The sequence below is a fragment of the Thalassophryne amazonica genome, chromosome 16, assembly GCF_902500255.1.
Source record: "Thalassophryne amazonica chromosome 16, fThaAma1.1, whole genome shotgun sequence".
NCBI lineage: Eukaryota > Metazoa > Chordata > Actinopteri > Batrachoidiformes > Batrachoididae > Thalassophryne > Thalassophryne amazonica.
The window spans coordinates 61,433,925-61,453,332 of NC_047118.1; the positions used below are offsets into that span (position 1 = coordinate 61,433,925).

Below are 19,408 nucleotides of genomic sequence, written 5' to 3' on the forward strand. Positions count from 1 at the left end.
CGGCTCTATACCACTCAAAAACAAACCGAACTGATTGAAACATAATGTGACTTTTTACCATCTTAAAATAAGTCAAGGTTAGCCATCTTTGAACTTGTCCTAGGTCTGTGTCCCAAGAATGTTCCCTGTGAATTTGAACACTCTGGCAGTAAGTAGGACTGGGCTTATGCTGAGCGCAGACAGACAGATGGACAGACGGATGCAAAGCCTTCACAATACCCGATGGCCATATTTGATGACCTTTGGTAAAAATGGGAAGTACAACCTGAATACCATCAGTTAATTTGTATATTAATGACATGTCACTGAGTGGCTTTAAGAAAGGAAGTAGAAGTTGGAATGAAAAAGCAACACTTACATACTTTCTTGGGGCCATAGTGAATGCCAAAAGGTGTTTGAGGGGGAGAGTCCAGGAAGGGGTTTCTGATCAACTTTAGAATTTCTATGCTTCTGTAGATGACGTCTGGTGCCTTTTCAGATGAATCGAGGGCTGTAATTTTTATCGTTATACTTTTTACATGTTTTTAACATGCCTCCACCTACCCCCCACCCCCCCAAAAAAAATCAAAAATTTCTAGTGCCATCCCTGGAAACGTGCATTCACATTATGACTATTTATGGACATGCGTGAATGAAATAAATTTACACATATTTTTGGATAGTTTCAATATGAAATATTGTATTATGTCCTCATCTAAAACATCAGAGATTCATTAATGGCTTTAATTCACTCGGAAAGGTCACAAATAAATCTAACGTCAGCATACATTAATTCATCTGTATTGTCTGAGTGAATCTGAAACCCATTCAGTGGTTCGCATTAGAAAACTTTTTTTTTTCAGATTTATGGAAAATGTCTGAAATACTTAAAAACACACTGACAGCTTAGCGAGCACAGAACTGATAAAGTGGTGGTGGTGTGTGTATGTGTGTGTGTGTGGGGGGGAAGAGAGTCCCATTGTACTTCCAGTCGCTCCACCCCACAGCACAGTCATGAAGATGATGCAACACAAAGTCAGTGAATTATATCAGAGCACACATTCTACTCTCAACACCTGATATTTTAGAGTGAATATTTCTGTGCTTAGAACCAATGTCGGCACCATTCACATAAACATGTAGCTCCTCCTTTTTCTCTGCTCACAACTGCTTATAGTACATCACATGATCTTTGCATTGAGGTTTAGGCAGTTATTACTTTAAAAACAATTCACCATGACAATAAACCTGTATTTCACACCATTATGTAAGGATTACAATTATTCTGCAGTTAATATGCGTGCAGAAACTTAAGGGGTGGTTTGTGACTTCTCTAAAAGTTATTGTTGGCATTTTGTAAAGTAGCCTGACAACTGTGATTGCTGACAGCAGCTACTGAAACCTCTGAATATGAAGACTAGAGTCAGATTACTGATCACAGTATCTGTTTGTATGCTTCAAAATGACACTTCACCTGCACTGTCTCAGCCCACCCAGCTGTAAATGAGTACCAGCCTTGGTTGGGGATCTAACCTGTATCGGATTGGCATCCTGTCCAAGTAGTAGTGCAGCAGATAAGAGAATATTTACAGAGGAATCCTTCAAATGGTGATGCAAGCGCCAAATATGGCACAAATACTCTTTAGACATTACTCTGTTGATAAAGCAAAGTGTACACCTGAATATTCAATAGGCGGCCAGGTAGGGGTCAAGTGAAGAATTACACAGGTCAAAATTTTAAAATGCTCCAATCATATTTGTCTGATTGTAAAGATTTCAAAAAGGTATAATGTGGACTATCTATGACTGAATTCAATGGAGTTATGGGGTAAAAATAACAAAAAATGGAATGCAAGGTCAGTTTAAGTTTTTACAAGGGTCAAAAGTTAAAGTTGTTCCAATAATGGTAAAAAGTGATGGAAATTATTGGGGGGGGTGGAGCCTATAGTCCATGGGCCAAGCAGGTTTTCGGTCCCACTTAAGGGGAAAAAACGACACAGAATCCAACCTCAGTGTATCATGGCCAACACAAAAATGTATGACAGCCATCCCAGGGTGGTAGCTATAGCCAGGTAAGGGTCAATGAAGAATTACACAGAGGTCAAACTTTAAAAATGCTCCAATCATGTTGAAAACTACATCACATTACTTGTCTGATCATAATGATTCCAAAAAGTTATAGTTTGGACTGTCTATGATGGAATGTTCTGGAGTTATGGGGTCAAAACAGCAAAAATGGTGACAAAGGTCAATTTCAGTCTGTACAGGGGTCAAATATTAAAGTTGCTCCAATTTCAGTAAAACAATTATGCAAATTATTGTTTGGGTTAATAGGGTTCTAAAAAGGAATATTTTGCACCATCTGTCATGCTTCGTTACCATGATACAGGGTAACGTCACATGTCATACAATTCAATGGATGTTGACCTTGTTTGACCTTAACTTTGGAGACAAAGCATTCAACACAGTCAAAACTATTCCATTTATTGATCCTTTTATTTCAACCAATAATTTGCATATTTTTTTGCTGAAATTGGAGCAACTTTAACTTTTGACGCCTGTACAAACTGAAATTGACCTTTGTCACCATTTTTGCTGTTTTTACTCCAGAACATTCCATCATAGATAGTACAACTATACCTTTTTGGAATTGTTATGATCAGACAAATAATGTGATATAGTTTTCAACATGATTGGAGCATTTTTCAAGTTTGACCTCTGTGTAATTCTTCATTGATCCCTACCTGGCTATAGCTACCACCCTGGGATGGCTATCATACATTTTTGTGTAAGCCATGATACACTGAGGTTGGATTCTAAGTATCATTTCGTCCCCTTAAGTGGTACCGATTAGGTCAAAATTCATGACTGGCTCATGGACTACTATCCTAGCAGTCATGGGTATAAGGCGGGATACACCCTGGACAGGATGTCAGTCTGGGCCACACATAGACAAAGAAAAAGTCCCTGCCCAGATATGTAAATACATCTTTTAGTACCATGAGCTGGCACACATCTGATTTTGGAAACTGGACCAAAACTGTGGTACCTCCCAGATGGGATGTCTGGGTCCACACTTGTCTCTATCCAGGTTGTCTGGAATGGCTGCTTGATATGGCATTGGATCCAGAATCAGCTGCCGTCATGGAAGTGATTAGAATTTGAGGGTGAAGTTGATCCAAATATCAATAGAATATATGAGAATCTAACAATAAAATATCTGCTCTCTTTCAGACAAACACGGGAGCAGGAAACCCCTCCAGACTTCTTCTATTTCTCCGATTTTGAGAGACACAATGCAGAGATTGCCGCTTTTCATCTCGACAGGTAAATTTTCTGGCCATTTTCTCCCAAAACCTGTTGTGCGCTGACTTCTTTCTCCCCCATTTTCCTGTATGATTGTGCTTTTCAACTCATCCATCACAGTGTGTTCCAGGAAGAATGTCAGATTACATGTGTTCAATCCTGCAGAGAACATTTTAAGGCCATTACACAGCTAAGGTAATGGATTTCAGCCATGTACATTTAAAGAGGATTTCATAAATGAAAGAAGCACGCTGAGGAGTGATACCTCTAAAGGGAAGAAAAAAAACAAGCAAAGAAAAGTAAATATGACTGAATGGGTTGTGGAAGGATAATAAATTAGGAAAAAAGCCTTTTACAGGCAGCCGGCAAACATTCTAGAAAACCTACACGTGAAGAGATGAGACCACTGGCAATTACATTTGTGAAATCTTTCTTTAAAATAGTGCTAAGACAATTATAAAAAATGTTCCGGCTCTTTGAGGAAAATCATGCACATAATGGAAAAGATGAAATTGGCCGACCTAAAGTACCGTAGGATTTGTTAAGTCCAAGAAGAAGCTGGAGGGTAGAATCGGTGCAGCAGGCGGTAATGTAACTCACTGCTCTTACTTTGATGCCATGTTACAGACTCCACCTTCACTTATAATCAAATTTACTGACACAGATGGAACGTGTATGCACGTCTACCACATCAAAATGAACAACCCCAAATCAGAAAACATTGGTACTATATGGAAAATGCTGTGATCCTTATATTTATTTTGATTTCTATTTATTTCATTGCAGACAGGATGAACCCAAGATGTTTCACATGGCCAACTTAATTCAATTTTTTATATATACATCAATTCCTTCATTTAAGGCCCCGCAACACCTTCCAAAAAAAGTTTGGGTGAGGGTAATTTATTCTAAATGTAGGGATTAAATCAACACTTTTTTGCAGCCAGGTTTCCTGAACCAAGTCACGGGATGGATACATGATCATTTCTTGGTTTTTATTTACGTCCGTCAGTCATTAAGAAATACAAACAATATGGTACTGCATGGGGAATCTGTGTCAAGGTGGCAGTCCTCAAAAATGTACTGACCATGCTGCAAGGAAACGAGTGAGGGAAGCCATCAAGACACACAGACAACTCTGAAGGTGTTAAAGGCTTTTGTGGATTTGAGTGGAGAAAGGGAATGGTGCAGTCTTGTACGAGGACTATTAGAAAAGTATCCGACCTTATTATTTTTTTCAAAAACTATATGGATTTGAATCACGTGCGATTACATCAGACAAGCTTGAACCCTCGTGGGCATGCGAGAGTTTTTTCACGCCTGTCGGTTGCGTCATTCGCCTGTGGGCAGGCTTTGAGTGAGGAGTGGTCCACCCCTCCCGTCTATTTTTTCATTGTTTAGGAATGGCTCAGAGACTGCCGCTTTGCTTGATCAAAATTTTTTCAGAAACTGTAAGGTACATCCGAGTGGACACCATTCGAGAAATTCAGCTGGTTTTCGGTGAAAATTTTAAGGGCTGATGAGAGATTATGGAGTGTTACTGTCGCTTTAAGGACAACCCATGGAGCCGGAGGGTGCGCCACGCCCTGAGCCGCCGTCGTCAGCCTGTTTCGAGCTGAAAATTTCCAAATTTAAGCCTCTGTTGACCCAGGACGTCATGAGAGAACAGAGAAGTTTCAGAAGAGGTCAGGATCACCAGTTTATCCGGACATTCCACTGTTAAAGGAGATTTTGTAATGAAAGACGTGCGGACGGATTCGCACGTCGGCAGGCAGCCGCTCATGGCCCGGCGCCACAGAGAAACACCTCCGTTGGAAGCGTTACAGGACAAGTTTGAACATGCCCAGCTGTTAAACAATTTCTCGGATACTCACTTGACTGAAAACCATCGAAAGCCGCCTAAATTTTACGAATGGTTATCAACACGGAGGTGTTTCTCTGTGGCGCCGCACCATGAGCGGCTGCCTGCCGACGCACAAATCCGTCTGCACGTCTTTCATTACAAAATCGCCTTTAACAGTGGATTGTCTGGATAAACTGCTGATCCCGACCTCTTCTGAAACTTCTCTGTTCTCTCACGACGTCCTGGGTCAACAGAGGCTTAAATTTGGAAGTTTTCAGCTCGAAACAGGCTGACGACGGCGGCTCGGAGCGCGGCGCGCCATCCGGCTCCGTGGGTTGTCCTTAAAGCGACAGTAACACTCCATAATCTCTCATCAGCCCTTAAAATTTTCAGCGAAAACCAGCTGAATTTCTCGAATGGTGTCCACTCGGATGTGCCTTACAGTTTCTGAAAAATTTTTGATCAAGGAAAGCGGCAGTCTCTAAGGCATTCCTAAGCAATGAAAAAATAGATGGAGGGGTGGACCACTCCTCACTCAAAGCCTGCCCACAGGCGAATGACGCAACCGACAGGCGTGAAAAAACTCTTGTATGCCCACGAGGGTTCAAGCTTGTCTGATGTAATTGCACGTGATTCAAATCCATACAGTTTTTGAAAAAAATAAAAAGGTCGGTTTCTTTTCTAATAGACCTCGTATGTTGCATTCCTAATTCACAGTTTCATTGCGCAAACAATTAAAAAACACTGCGTGCGAGTGACTGTGTCAGTACACCGCATAACAGCGCAGCTCATCTGATCGATTATAATGAGATGTTAAATCTATCATAAACATACTTTTACAACAGCTCATAAGAAGGAATGAACATGCAACTGTTTTACCAAGCTATTACAATTAAAACATTACAAATAATTACCTTTTAGACTGTTCCAAATATGTTTTCCACCTCCTGAACCACAGGAGTGAGAGGAAAAAAAAGCAGCTGAAACAGTCCTCTGTGAGTCTGGAAGCGATTAGAGGTGTTTTCAACAGTCAAAATCTGACAGAAAATGATTAATCCACTACGACAAAATAATTTCATATAAATAGACTGTCCTATCCTCGTAGCTGCCAGATACTCAGATAATGGGCTTTTAACAGCCTCGTCCTCACCACTAATATGCCTCTAACATCCTTGTTTGTCCTCGTAGTACCTCATATACAAACTGTCCCACACTGTTTTTGCTGAATTTTGAACTTCTTGAAATTAGGTCCATGCTCCAAGATGAGCTGAATATTCTGCCTCTAAGAGCCTCTCAGAGCCACTATTCTCCAACATTTGTTGAATAACTCAACTTGTACCAAAAAAGACATGCTATGTGGCTCATCATTAATCGTTCAGTAATCGGTGGGACTAGGGCTTTATGCACAGTTTCAGCCACAACCACGCAAGCCAAGAACTCAGAGTTGTCAGGGCAAGTTGGTGGCTTCCATCATTAGTCTCTTTCCAGCATAGTCCGTCAGTTTTTGAGAACTCCCTATTTAACACAGGGGGACGGCACACTCATGCCATTTGTGTTGCCCGGTAACACACTCATGGGACACTATGAAATGTGGGGCCATTTGCACTCCCAGCACGAACATAGAAAGCAGGTGACCACTTTTGCGCTGCGAGTGCAAATGGCCCCACATTTTGTAAGTGCTCCATGAGTGTGTTACCGGACAACACTAACAAGGGGTGAGTGTTCTCTCTCCTCACCTGCAACACAAATGGTGTGCTACCACCCACCCACCCACCCACCCGCAACACAGATGGCGTGTGAGTGTGTTGTCCCCCCCCACATCACGAGCCTATAGTCGAGGTGTGGCTGAGGTTGCGGACAATGGCTGTAGTGCAGTGTGATCGCAGTGAGCAAAGTGCGTACAGCTGAATGGTTGCCATGTCCATGATGGCACAACTGGGAAAAACCGAATGATTCACACAGCCACAGCGCTCCCAGAAAGAAAATTTTTATTTAACAAAAAAATGAATGTAATGTTTCGGGCAAGAGCCCTTCGTCAGACATGATGGCACAGCTGACACATATTGTCACATGTGCTCAACTCACCCATGTGCAGCGCACGATGCTGCACACGTGTCTGCAAACGATGATGACATAGGGAAAAATAAAAACACATTGGATCATCCCAACCACGTCTCAGTGTGCACGGCAACAAGCAGGTAGTCAAAGCTGCAGCTGACCATTGCATCATCGCTATGCACAGCTAGGGAACACATATCATGCTATGCAGAATATCACCTAATGAGATGCTACCGCGAGGCACGTGCATCGGTGGGCTCTTCTCACATTGCAATAAATAAAACCACATATCACCAACGCAGTCACCAGCACCTCCATGCACGCTGGACAGAGGTTCATACGTAGCCAGCTGATGTGTTCATGATACGAGAACATCAGCTCATTTATGTAAAAAATAAAAGGAAGAAAAAGTCATCCATGTCACTTCATTACTTCCTGGTGTCCAGGAGGAGGATCATTCTTGTACTGTCCACTCTTTGTAACAAGAATATTAAAAAGTGCAGTTGTGTTTTGTTTTGTGCGTGTGTGTGTGTGTGTGTGTGTGTGTGTGTTTTCTTTATAGTGAGTGCAGAATCATGGCCGGCAACATGATTGTCTTACATTTAAACAGTACATTCATTGTTCTTATGAAGTTCTGTGCACTCACATTATTTTGTGCATTCACATTTCCGTTGATTTATGCACAGCATACGAGGGCTGTCCGTAAAGTATAGGTCCTTTTTATTTTTTTCAAAAACTATATGGATTTCATTCATATGTTTTTACGTCAGACATGCTTGAACCCTCGTGCGCATGCGTGAGTTTTTCCATGCCTGTCGGTGACATCATTCGCCTGTCAGCACTCCTTGTGGGAGGAGTCGTCCAGCCCCTCGTCGGAATTCCTTTGTCTGAGAAGTTGCTGAGAGACTGGCGCTTTGTTTGATCAAAATTTTTTCTAAACCTGTGAGACACATCGAAGTGGACATGGTTCGAAAAATTAAGCTGGTTTTCAGTGAAAATTTTAACAGCTGGTGAGAGATTTTGAGGTGATTCTGTCGCTTTAAGGACTTTTCACAGTGCGAGACGTCGCGCAGCGCTCTCAGGCAGCGTCATCAGCCTGTTTCAAGCTTAAAACCTCCACATTTCAGGCTCTATTGATCCAGGACGTCGTGAGAGAACAGAGAAGTTTCAGAAGAAGTCAGTTTCAGCATTTTATCCGGATATTCCACTGTTAAAGGAGATTTTTTTAATGAAAGACGTGCGGGCGGATTGCAGCATCGGCTCGCAGCCGCCGCGACGCTCCGTCACAGGAAAAACACCTCTGTTGGAAGCCTTGAGGACAAGTTGGAACATCTCCAGCTGATAAACAATTTCTCATATACTCACTCCACTGAAAGCCATCAAAAGCCAACTGGATTTTAACAAATGGTTATCAACACGGAGGTGCTTTTCCTGTGCCGCCGCGCCGCGTCGGCTGCGTCCCGACGCGCGGACCCGTCCGCACGTCTTTCATTAAAAAAATCTCCTTTAACAGTGGAATATCCGGATAAAATGCTGAAACCGACTTCTTCTGAAACTTCTGTTCTCTCACGACGTCCTGGATCAATAGAGCCTGAAATGTGGAGGTTTTAAGCTTGAAACAGGCTGATGACGCTGCCTGAGAGCGCTGCGCGATGTCTCGCACTGTGAAAAGTCCTTAAAGCGACAGAATCACCTCAAAATCTCTCACCAGCTGTTAAAATTTTCACTGAAAACCAGCTTAATTTTTCGAACCATGTCCACTTCGATGTGTCTCACAGGTTTAGAAAAAATTTTGATCAAACAAAGCGCCAGTCTCTCAGCAACTTCTCAGACAAAGGAATTCCGACGAGGGGCTGGACGACTCCTCCCACAAGGAGTGCTCACAGGCGAATGACGTCACCGACAGGCATGGAAAAACTCACGCATGCGCACGAGGGTTCAAGCATCTCTGACGTAAAAACATATGAATGAAATCCATATAGTTTTTGAAAAAATAAAAAGGACCTATACTTTACGGACAGCCCTCGTATATAATATGTCCAGAGCTGCTACTGCTGTCTGAGCACAATGTACATCCTCGCACTGTTCATGCATGTGCACAAAACCGGCACTGCAGGATCGTTCACCCCTGTCCAAAATCTGTGTCTCTCCTGAGAGCAGGTTGGAATTTTTTGCAGCTCGCCAATTCAGTTTTCTTTTCACTCTTTCTCAGATGGTTTCTGTTTCTTTCCCAACTTTGGGTTATGTGTGAAGGGGCTCTTAGCTTTTGCCACTTCTCTTTTCACCTTACTCCACATTAACTCAATTTCAATTTATTTCATTTATATAGCACCAAATCACAGCAAAGCTATCTCAAGGTGCTTCACACAAGTAAGGTCTAACCTTACCAACCCCTAGAGCAAACACACAGGTGACAGTGGTAAAGAAAAACTCCCTCTGATGATTTGAGGAAGAAACCTCAAGCAGACCAGACTCAAAGGGGTGATTTGAACCATGCTACCAACACACTTGACAATACAAATATTTAGCAAATTTTGGGAGGCCATGCTGGTGTCCAGGATGGGAGGCTTGCAGAAGAAGACACCCACTCCCACTTCTGGATGGAGCTGCACCTCAAACAGAAAGAGAAAAAAAACAGAATTAGGTGGCAGAAAGACAACAAATAAAGTAGAATTTGTCAACATTAAGCAACAAGAAAAACAGAAGAAATACTAAGGTGATCGCCGACCACTAGCCCTAAGCTTCACTAAAAGACCCAGACTGTAGAAGTTGAGGCCACAGCCCGCTCCTCCTAATAAAATCTATTTAAAAGAGTAAAAACCATAGTAACACACTATGCCAGTATGCTAGCCATACAAAAGGGAAAATAAGTGCATCTTAATTCTAGACTTGAAAGTCTCTACAGAATCTGACTGTTTTATTGATGCAGGGAGATCATTCCACAAAGTAGGTGCACGATAAGAAAAAGCTCTGTGACCTACAGACTTTTTATTCACCCTAGGGACACAAAGTAGTCCTGCACCCTAAGAACGCAGAGCCCGGGCCGGTACGTAAGGTTTAATTAGGTCAGCTTGTAGATTGTTGTAGTTGTCCATGTCATTATTCTGAAAGATGGAGTTGCATCCTCAACCAGGGGTCCAACAAGCAGCACTAAACATGAGATGCACCACTGCTGATGTGCCCCAGCATCGCATCAAAAGACGTTTCTGTATGAGCATGGTGCCATGCTAGGTGCTCAACTGTACTGAAGGGAATAGCTTGGGGATTAAGCACCTTGTCTAATGGCCCAAATGTGTTTTTCCTATATAACAGCGAAATCAATCCTTTTTTTAACCTCTTGACTATTAACTGTAGTACTATAGTAATACAGTAAGTGGTAATCCTAGTGTGCTCCCCAGTCATTTAACCTTGCAAATGTTTAAGGTGCTATATGTGTGGCAATTATCTCCACACCAACAACACGAGAGCTGCAGCAGGATCCAGCCTCACTGATCCTCCAGTCCTGTGTCCCGACCATTCTGTTAGTCTGCACAGATAAAATCTGCTCTGCCAATCTCTGCTATGACCACAGTCTGACTCTCCAATGAGGTAAGGGGTGTGCGTGCGTAGGCACGATGATAGTGCCAAACAGGAAATCACAGCTCCATTCCCAGTGAGACAAGCTAGAGTGCTGGAGTGCCTGTTTTAGATTCTGTTGCAGCATAGACAGCAGTTTATCAATTATAACTTAGATGCGTGACCTCAGCAGAATTTCGATATCAGTTTGATCTACTGCCAGGCTGCGTGTCCGATTAGAAGTCCATGTTTCCACTTCATGATTTCCAATTCCAGACTGTGAAACATATCAAAACAAGGAAGAGGTGGTGTAAAGAAAATATTCTATCCTCTATTCCGTTCTGTGTTTGTGTGCCATCTGTTGAACTCTTTGTGACTGGTGCGTAGGAGGGGAAGTGTTTCAGTGAGCTCTAACAGACAAATACACACACACACACGCATGCACACGCACACACAAGTGTTCCTTTGTCACCGGGGCCGAACATGACGGTGCAGTTTGCGGCTCCTGAATGCCGTCCTGTGAAGTCTAGAGTTTCACCAACTGGGTTTCACTCAGTCAGTCTGTCTGTGTGTCTGCCTGCTCCCAGGAGGATTACATTTACTCTCAAAGGGGACTGGGTCATTTGGACCCCAAACATAGAGTCAGGCAGGCTAAACAGGCACTGAATGGGTGTAGTGTTCTGATATGACACGGTTAGAAACAAGAATGAGAATGAGAGAAAAGGAGAACAAGAAAAGCTGAAAGCAGAGAGAATAGGAACACCCAGACATCCTGTCTGAACACAGGAAGAGCATAAAGTAAAAAACATGTATTCCTTTATTTGGTACCACTGGCATTTTGGCCATGAATGCTTAGAAAAAATTACAGACGCATGCATTAGCATGAATTGAATAAAGCTGTAGTGGATATAAGTTAAAACAATATTTAATTAAACCTGAAATATAATTAAATGCCTCAAAAAGGGACACCACCTACTTAGAAGTGTAGGAACATCATGTTATGATCGATATTAAATCAGTCTTTGATCTGAAAGTCATAAATTCTGGATATGAATGATTAACCCTCAAGTGACCGAGGGGTGCTATTTATGACCCCGGGCATATTTTGCAAATTTTAATCGGGAAAAGTTTCCTAACATGAATTTGTCAATCTATTTATTCTGCATTTGTTCATAGAATTTTTGCAAGGATCAGCCGATCCATGTGGCAAGTATAATCCAAAATTGTGTGGGGTCACTTATGCCCCCCAGGAAGATCTATGAGATTTTTTACATTATAGCTTCAGATGGCATTGAAATTTGTCAACTCAAATCATTATAGTTTACTGTTTTGCAGGGAAGCATGGCCAGCAGACCTAGAATAGCTAGATTTACAGCTGCACAAGCATGGGGACTGATTCTTGATGCCAAGAGGATGAAAACAGCTTCTGATTGTCACAAAGGATGACTGATGGGTTAATTTAGAATTAAGTAATTTGCAGTACATTCTGTGAATTCGGCTGTGACTATAGTTATAAAATGTCTTGTGCCAGAGCAAATCTGGTGAATTTGTAGCTGCTGACATTTGAGTTGACAGAAGCAGCATCAAAAACAAGGACTGCAAACATAATATAGGATCACATAGTCCAAATGACGAGTTTCATAATACCACCTCTTGAGTGATGTTGATATTGGAAGCCCAGAAATGGATGAGCCATGTTACTATGTGATTACAATGTACAGAAGACATAAACGACTCTAGCAAGTTATTTAAATCATTTTCATACATTTTTCCTGCAGTTTTCATAATTTGTGAATCACCTCGATGCTATTCCCATTCTTTGCACATCTGCTCTCTCTGTCATCTGTGTAACCCAAATTAATACAAGCTTATGGGAGATGAAGACACAAACCAGAAATGGCACAAAAAATCTCCCCAGTGGGGGAAAAAGCCACAAACTGTTGTTGTAAAAAGCCACAAACGATGGTAGACAAACACAGACATTATAAATGGACTGCATTTATATAGCGCTTTTCCATCTGCATCAGACGCTCAAAGCACTTTACAAATAATGCCACCCCGATGTGAGGGTGCTGCCAACTTTATTATTATTATTATTTTACTTATTAACTACACAGATGTATAATAAAACAAATGGTGACTGGTTTCTAAACACAATTATGACAGAGTTTTTGAGGACGAGCGAGGAGCAGCCCCACAGCAAGCAGCGGAGTTTCTTTCTTTTTTTTTTTACGTGCGCGCGCGAGCAAATCGTACCTGAAGATTATTTTACTTATTAACTAAACACGTGTATAATAAAACAAATGGTGACTGGTTTCTAAACACAATTATGACAGAGTTTTTTGAGGGGAAGAGTGAGCTGCAGCAAGCAGCGGAGTTTCTTTTTTTTTTATTGTTTATATGTGCGCGCGTGAACGGGACAGGAGGTCCTCAAACTGGGTCCAGCAGAGGTGGAAGGACCACTGAAAGCGGCCGTCATCCAGACGCAGCTCCTGCAGCCAATAATGATACTCCCTGTATTGGGAGCTTTCCACAACAACTCGCTCCATGTGATCAAGGTCCGTCATGTTAACTTGACTGACAACCGGAGCCTGCGAGCGGAATGGAAGTTCCTCCTATTTGATGACGCACCGGGGCGAATTTTTCACAGCAAAAGCAGAGCGACACACCGGGCAAAGGAGGCGCGTCCATCGCCACGCAACCCCCACGAATTTGTAGCGTCTGATCGCGCCCGGTGTGAACGTAGCATAACAGCGCCTCATCAAGCCAGTTTTGCTGACTATCATGCAGCTAACATGAAAACTAGCTTGCTAAATTTATATGCAAGCAAGCAATGTTTTCAAAAATATGTGCCCATCATAATATTTTAGACTGCTACCTATTTGGTGATTATGCAGACTTATTTAACCTTGCAGTTGTGTGATGACTCATTTTTGTTTTTTAGTCAGTTGTATTTTTTTAAAGTCTGGATTGCATAAATATGACTTACTAATTTTACTTACTTATTTGAGTATAGTGACCGAAGGTGATAGCAAGCTAATTTGAGTAAGTAAATTACTACAGTGCCTTATCAAGCTAGCTAGTTTTGCTAACTAGCAAGTGAGTTTGCTAAATTTATGTGCAAGTTAATGTGTTTTGACACTGTGTGTCCATCAAATTATGTTAGCCTGCTACCCAGTTGGTGATTATAAAAACAATTTAACCTTGCTGTTGTGTTTTGTACTTTATATGGCTTTTTTGTCATTACCCATAAGGCAACATATCACTATGCAACAGTGCATGCGGGTGAAATCCGAAGAATTCTGGTTTGTACACTCAACAAAAATATAAACGCAACACTTTTGGTTTTGCTCCCATTTTGTATGAGATGAACTCAAAGATCTAAAACTTTTTCCACATACACAATATCACCATTTCCCTCAAATATTGTTCACAAACCAGTCTAAATCTGTGATAGTGAGCGCTTCTCCTTTGCTGAGATAATCCATCCCACCTCACAGGTGTGCCATACCAAGATGCTGATTAGACACCATGATTAGTGCACAGGTGTGCCTTAGACTGTCCACAATAAAAGGCCACTCTGAAAGGTGCAGTTTTGTTTTATTGGGGGGGGGGGATACCAGTCAGTATCTGGTGTGACCACCAATTGCCTCATGCAGTGCAACACATGTCCTTCGCATAGAGTTGATCAGGTTGTCAATTGTGGCCTGTGGAATGTTGGTCCACTCCTCTTCAATGGCTGTGCAAAGTTGCTGGATATTGGCAGGAACTGGTACACGCTGTCGTATACGACGGTCCAGAGCATCCCAAACATGCTCAATGGGTGACATGTCCAGTGAGTATGCCGGCCATGCAAGAACTGGGACATTTTCAGCTTCCAAGAATTGTGTACAGATCCTTGCAACATGGGGCCGTGCATTATCCTGCTGCAACATGAGGTGATGTTCTTGGATGTGGCACAACAATGGGCCTCAGGATCTTGTCACGGTATCTCTGTGCATTCAAAATGCCATCAATAAAATGCACCTGTGTTCTTTGTCCATAACAGACGCCTGCCCATACCATAACCCCAATGCCACCATGGGCCACTCGATCCACAACATTGACATCAGAAAACCGTTCACCCACACGACGCCACACACGCTGTCTGCCATCTGCCCTGAACAGTGTGAACCGGGATTCATCCGTGAAGAGAACACCTCTCCAACGTGCCAAACGCCAGCGAATGTGAGCATTTGCTCACTCAAGTCGGTTACGACGACGAACTGGAGTCAGGTCGAGACCCCAATGAGGACGACGAGCATGCAGATGAGCTTCCCTGAGACGGTTTCTGACAGTTTGTGCAGAAATTCTTTGGTTATGCAAACCGATTGTTTCAGCAGCTGTCCGAGTGGCTGGTCTCAGACGATCTTGGAGGTGAACATGCTGGATGTGGAGGTCCTGGGCTGGTGTGGTTACACGTGGTCTGTGGTTGTGAGGCTGGTTGGATGTACTGCCAAATTCTCTGAAACGCCTTTGGAGAGGGCTTATGGTAGAGAAATGAACATTCAATACATGAGCAACAGCTCTGGTTGACATTCCTGCTGTCAGCATGCCAATTGCACGCTCCCTCAAATCTTGTGACATCTGTGGCTGTGTGATAAAACTGCACCTTTCAGAGTGGCCTTTTATAGTGGACAGTCTAAGGCACACCTGTGCACTAATCATGGTGTCTAATCAGCATCTTGATATGGCACACCTGTGAGGTGGGATGGATTATCTCAGCAAAGGAGAAGTGCTCACTATCACAGATTTAGACTGGTTTGTGAACAATATTTGAGGGAAATGGTGATATTGTGTATGTGGAAAAAGTTTTAGATCTTTGAGCAAAACCAAAAGTGTTGCGTTTATATTTTTGTTGAGTGTATTTCTCTACATGGATTCTTCTTTTACAACACCAATATTTCAGACCTGTCAGGAATACGTCTATCCTACGATCCCGCTCAGCAAGGCAAATTGTGAGTTTCGGTGTTGTTCAGTGCATTTTTGCTTGTATACTCAATGATGGGACACAAATAATGCAGAGTAAAAGGCACAGTGTGGAACTGGAACTCTACCAGTGCTCGCTTGCACCGTTCATAGTGATACGCTGCATTATGGGGAGTGACAAATGCCGAGATAACGGTTGGCATGTCAATACAATACGTGTTTGTAGGTTGGTACCTTTGTGTGTGTTTGTTTGTGTGCCTGTGCGTTTTGATGTGGGTTGTAGGGGCAGAAGCACATATAAATACTTTAGTTTTTCCTGGAAGCCGGGTGTCAGCTGTCAATAAAAGCTGCTTAAGATGCCAATCACACAAGCAGACAGAAAGCACTGTAAAGTGGATGAATTATTAATATGTTTTATGATCCAGCATGAGCAAAATTCAAGTCCTGACAGTTTGGATTAGGAATCATTAAACGCTATTGCACCAAGGGACAGAGGGAAAAAAAACACATCCTGATGTCCTTACTTTTTTCTTAGTCTTATATAGACACCAGGGGCCTCAGGTACAAAGACTTGCTTGGACTTTCTACTCAAAGCTGGTGTACGCCAAAACCCTGAATCTGGTGTAAGCACAAAAATATTCAGATGTATGAAAGTGTGTGTAGGCATGAATTTACGCATGTTCCATTTGTACATCCCACTGAACGTGGAATTGAGTGTGGAACCAAAGACCTCCCTGGCCACACCCCATTTAAATATGCAATTTCATATTAATAGGCAGTGTTGCCACAGTTACTTTGAAAAAGTCATCCAATTACTGATTACTGATTACTCCTTGAAAAAGTAACTTAGTTACTTTACTGATTACTCAATTGTAAAAGTAACTAAGTTAGATTACTAGTTACTTTTTTAGTTACTTTTCCCAGCTGCCGACAACAACCCTCTGCCACCTCAACATGACAATGATACCTGTTTTGCCAAAACTTACTTTATAGTCACCCTTTCTTGACTTCAATGAAAATACTTGTTTTATAAAAAGTAAAATAAAGACCTCTTTCTTGACCTCATATTTAACTGTTGACAGCACTGTAACAGTAAAACTTGCAATTTCGAACCTACATTGTTTATAAATGTAACTATTAAATTCATTCTAGCATTTTTCTAACATTTAAATTCTCTCTAAATATTTTACTTGTCGAAATTAATATTATTTTAAGTAATATTAGTAGTTGTAGTAAAAAAAGGCTTCAAAACTGGACCTTTAATCTAGGGGTGTTGTGAGGGGGGCACATCCCTCCCCCACGCCCCCATTCCATCTGGATTCGCCCCTACTTTGGCGTTTGAGCACAAAGAATGGATAACATTTATTTATGCAGAAAACGTGACCAGATTTACAGGTAAGAACGTTTTATTGTGTTTTCACATCATGTGGTCCTCAGAAAGAGAGTTTAGGTGCATTTGAGTGGAAAATAGTGTTAGTTGTTGACGCGTCGCGGAGGATCAGCTGTTTTAACGTGCAGATACGGAGCAGCTCAGCTCAGCTCTAAATAAAGGAGGAAAAAAAGTATAAAAATGTCTTTGTAAAGCTCAGTGCAGGTGTGCTGATCACCGTGCTTTAAGAGGTGAGGACGAGTCGAGCAGCTGCAAAAAACCGCGGATGAAAAGCTCACAGCTCGCTTAAAGTGGGCAGTTCAGTCGAACCCCGACCTCCTGCCCACGGACCAAGTTTAATGCTGCTATCGACCCACAATGAAAAATAATAGTAACGCACAGTGACATGAAGAAGTAACTTTAATCTGATTACTGATTTGGAAAGATTAACGCGTTAGATTACTCGTTACTAAAAAAAGTGGTCAGATTAGAGTAACGCGTTACCGGCATCACTGTTAATAGGCCCTTGGAGCAGGGATTCCCCATGACATCACATCAGACAACATGAACAGTAACACAGAAAAGAAATTATACTATAGATGACTGGAAGTTTTGTGGAGACATGCAGGGACAGTTATTCAGTGCACATGGAACTGGAAAAATGTTCTTTGTAACTACAGAGCGTGAGTGTGTGTGAGGCCGACGTAGAACATCTCACACACACTGACGTTTAAAAAGGTGAGACATTCACAATTTACACACACATTTATTGACAAATGCTGAACACATGACGCCTGTTAAGAAGCTCTGCAGCTCACCATCAAGCAAAAATTTAAAAGAGACAATAATAATAATAATAATAAAACATATTTGAATGTGCACATGCCCAAATGTGTCCACGCTGGTTTTTGTTTGGAACAGTTACACGAATAAACTGTTTTAACACAAGCAGCACTCCATGGCTCGCCGTGCCAGCTGCCTGATGCACATTTGTGCATCACATATGATTTGAACATTGATGGAATGAAAATGTTTCCTATTAACAGAAACAAAATCATCATGTAATGGCGCCTTTATAGCAAAATATGTGCAGTTAACAGCTCCGATTACATTCGGGAAACCGGCTCTTGCTGCAAAATGTGCTGCAATGTTGGAATGTACCTGGATGACATTTGGATGATTGCGTTCCACACAGCTGGTGGCTCGGCGCAAGGTTGACTTGCACATGCCTGACCGATCGACCAGCTCCCGCTGGAATGCCCCTGATGCCAGGAAGCCCAGCGTGGTCAGCAATGTGTTGCCGTATTGCACTCTGGGCCGACTGCAGTTCTGTGCACAACTCCAGTAACAGTGGCCTTGGTAATCAAAATCGGTTTCAGACCAGATTATCCTCATTTGGAAGTAATCCTCGCATTCTCCGAGTACACGCTCACGTCGGATTGCACCATTAGCAAAGTCGTCCAACAACGCTAATGCAGCCATTGTTAGTGCCATTTTCCGCATCACTTTGCATGTGCTTTTATATCCATCCATATAATTGCAAACATGTGGGTGTGTTAAATGTTCATCAGTGTGTCTCTGATGTGCACATCACTCTGATGACTTCTTGTTTTCACACCATTAAGGGTTCCCCTTCGTCACCTGTACATGTCTGAGATGACACAATAGTTGTAGAAACGTGAGTACACCAGTCAGGATTTTTGCGTGAAAATTCAGTAAGGTATATCTTATATATTATATTCCAATTCTAAGGTGGAACTATGCCAGTATACAAAGGTATATCTAAATATCTAAAAAGGAAGAGTAAAATAGGAGAGTAGAAAAGAGTAAAGTAGAGCCACTTATGTGCCTGGTCTTGAGAACCAGGGATGGTTCTCAAGGGATGCACTGCATATTTCTACGCTCAAGTTACTTTTTATACATCTGCACGTGGACGTGCAGATGTGTGTACACCAGGTTTTTGTGCGTATGCACACTTTGTACATGAGGCCCCTGAAGAGTATATTTCCTTCAGTTATCTGATGAACCACCCACACATACGATTCAACTGATCGATTGATTTAATTCTCCACTTGTAAAACTCACTGCAAAAAGCTATCAGGTAACCGCTTATATTAACATAGTTTTAACTGTTAATTTATTGTTTAAAAATCATATTTTTTTGAATGTCTGCCTCTAAACCATCCAACAGAAAAGGTAAAAATGTAACTTATTTCACAGACATGTACTTGAATAAAAGGTATCAGAAGGCCGATACATACCCTATTCTGCTGTCTGAAATATGTTTATTTTATGAAATATGTAATAAATGTGTGTTTTAGGCTGTGATG

General features: G+C 41.9%; 1 protein-coding gene across 2 annotated transcripts in view; it reads left to right on the forward strand.

The window, feature by feature from the left end:
• Positions 1-19,408, forward strand: part of fam20ca (FAM20C golgi associated secretory pathway kinase a) — a 163,817-nt gene that overhangs the window by 131,175 nt on the left and 13,234 nt on the right. For both annotated transcript variants that reach the window (XM_034189534.1, XM_034189533.1), the window contains one exon: positions 3,214-3,306. In XM_034189534.1, the coding sequence (XP_034045425.1) occupies positions 3,214-3,306 (93 nt within the window). The remainder of the gene's footprint in view (positions 1-3,213; positions 3,307-19,408) is intronic.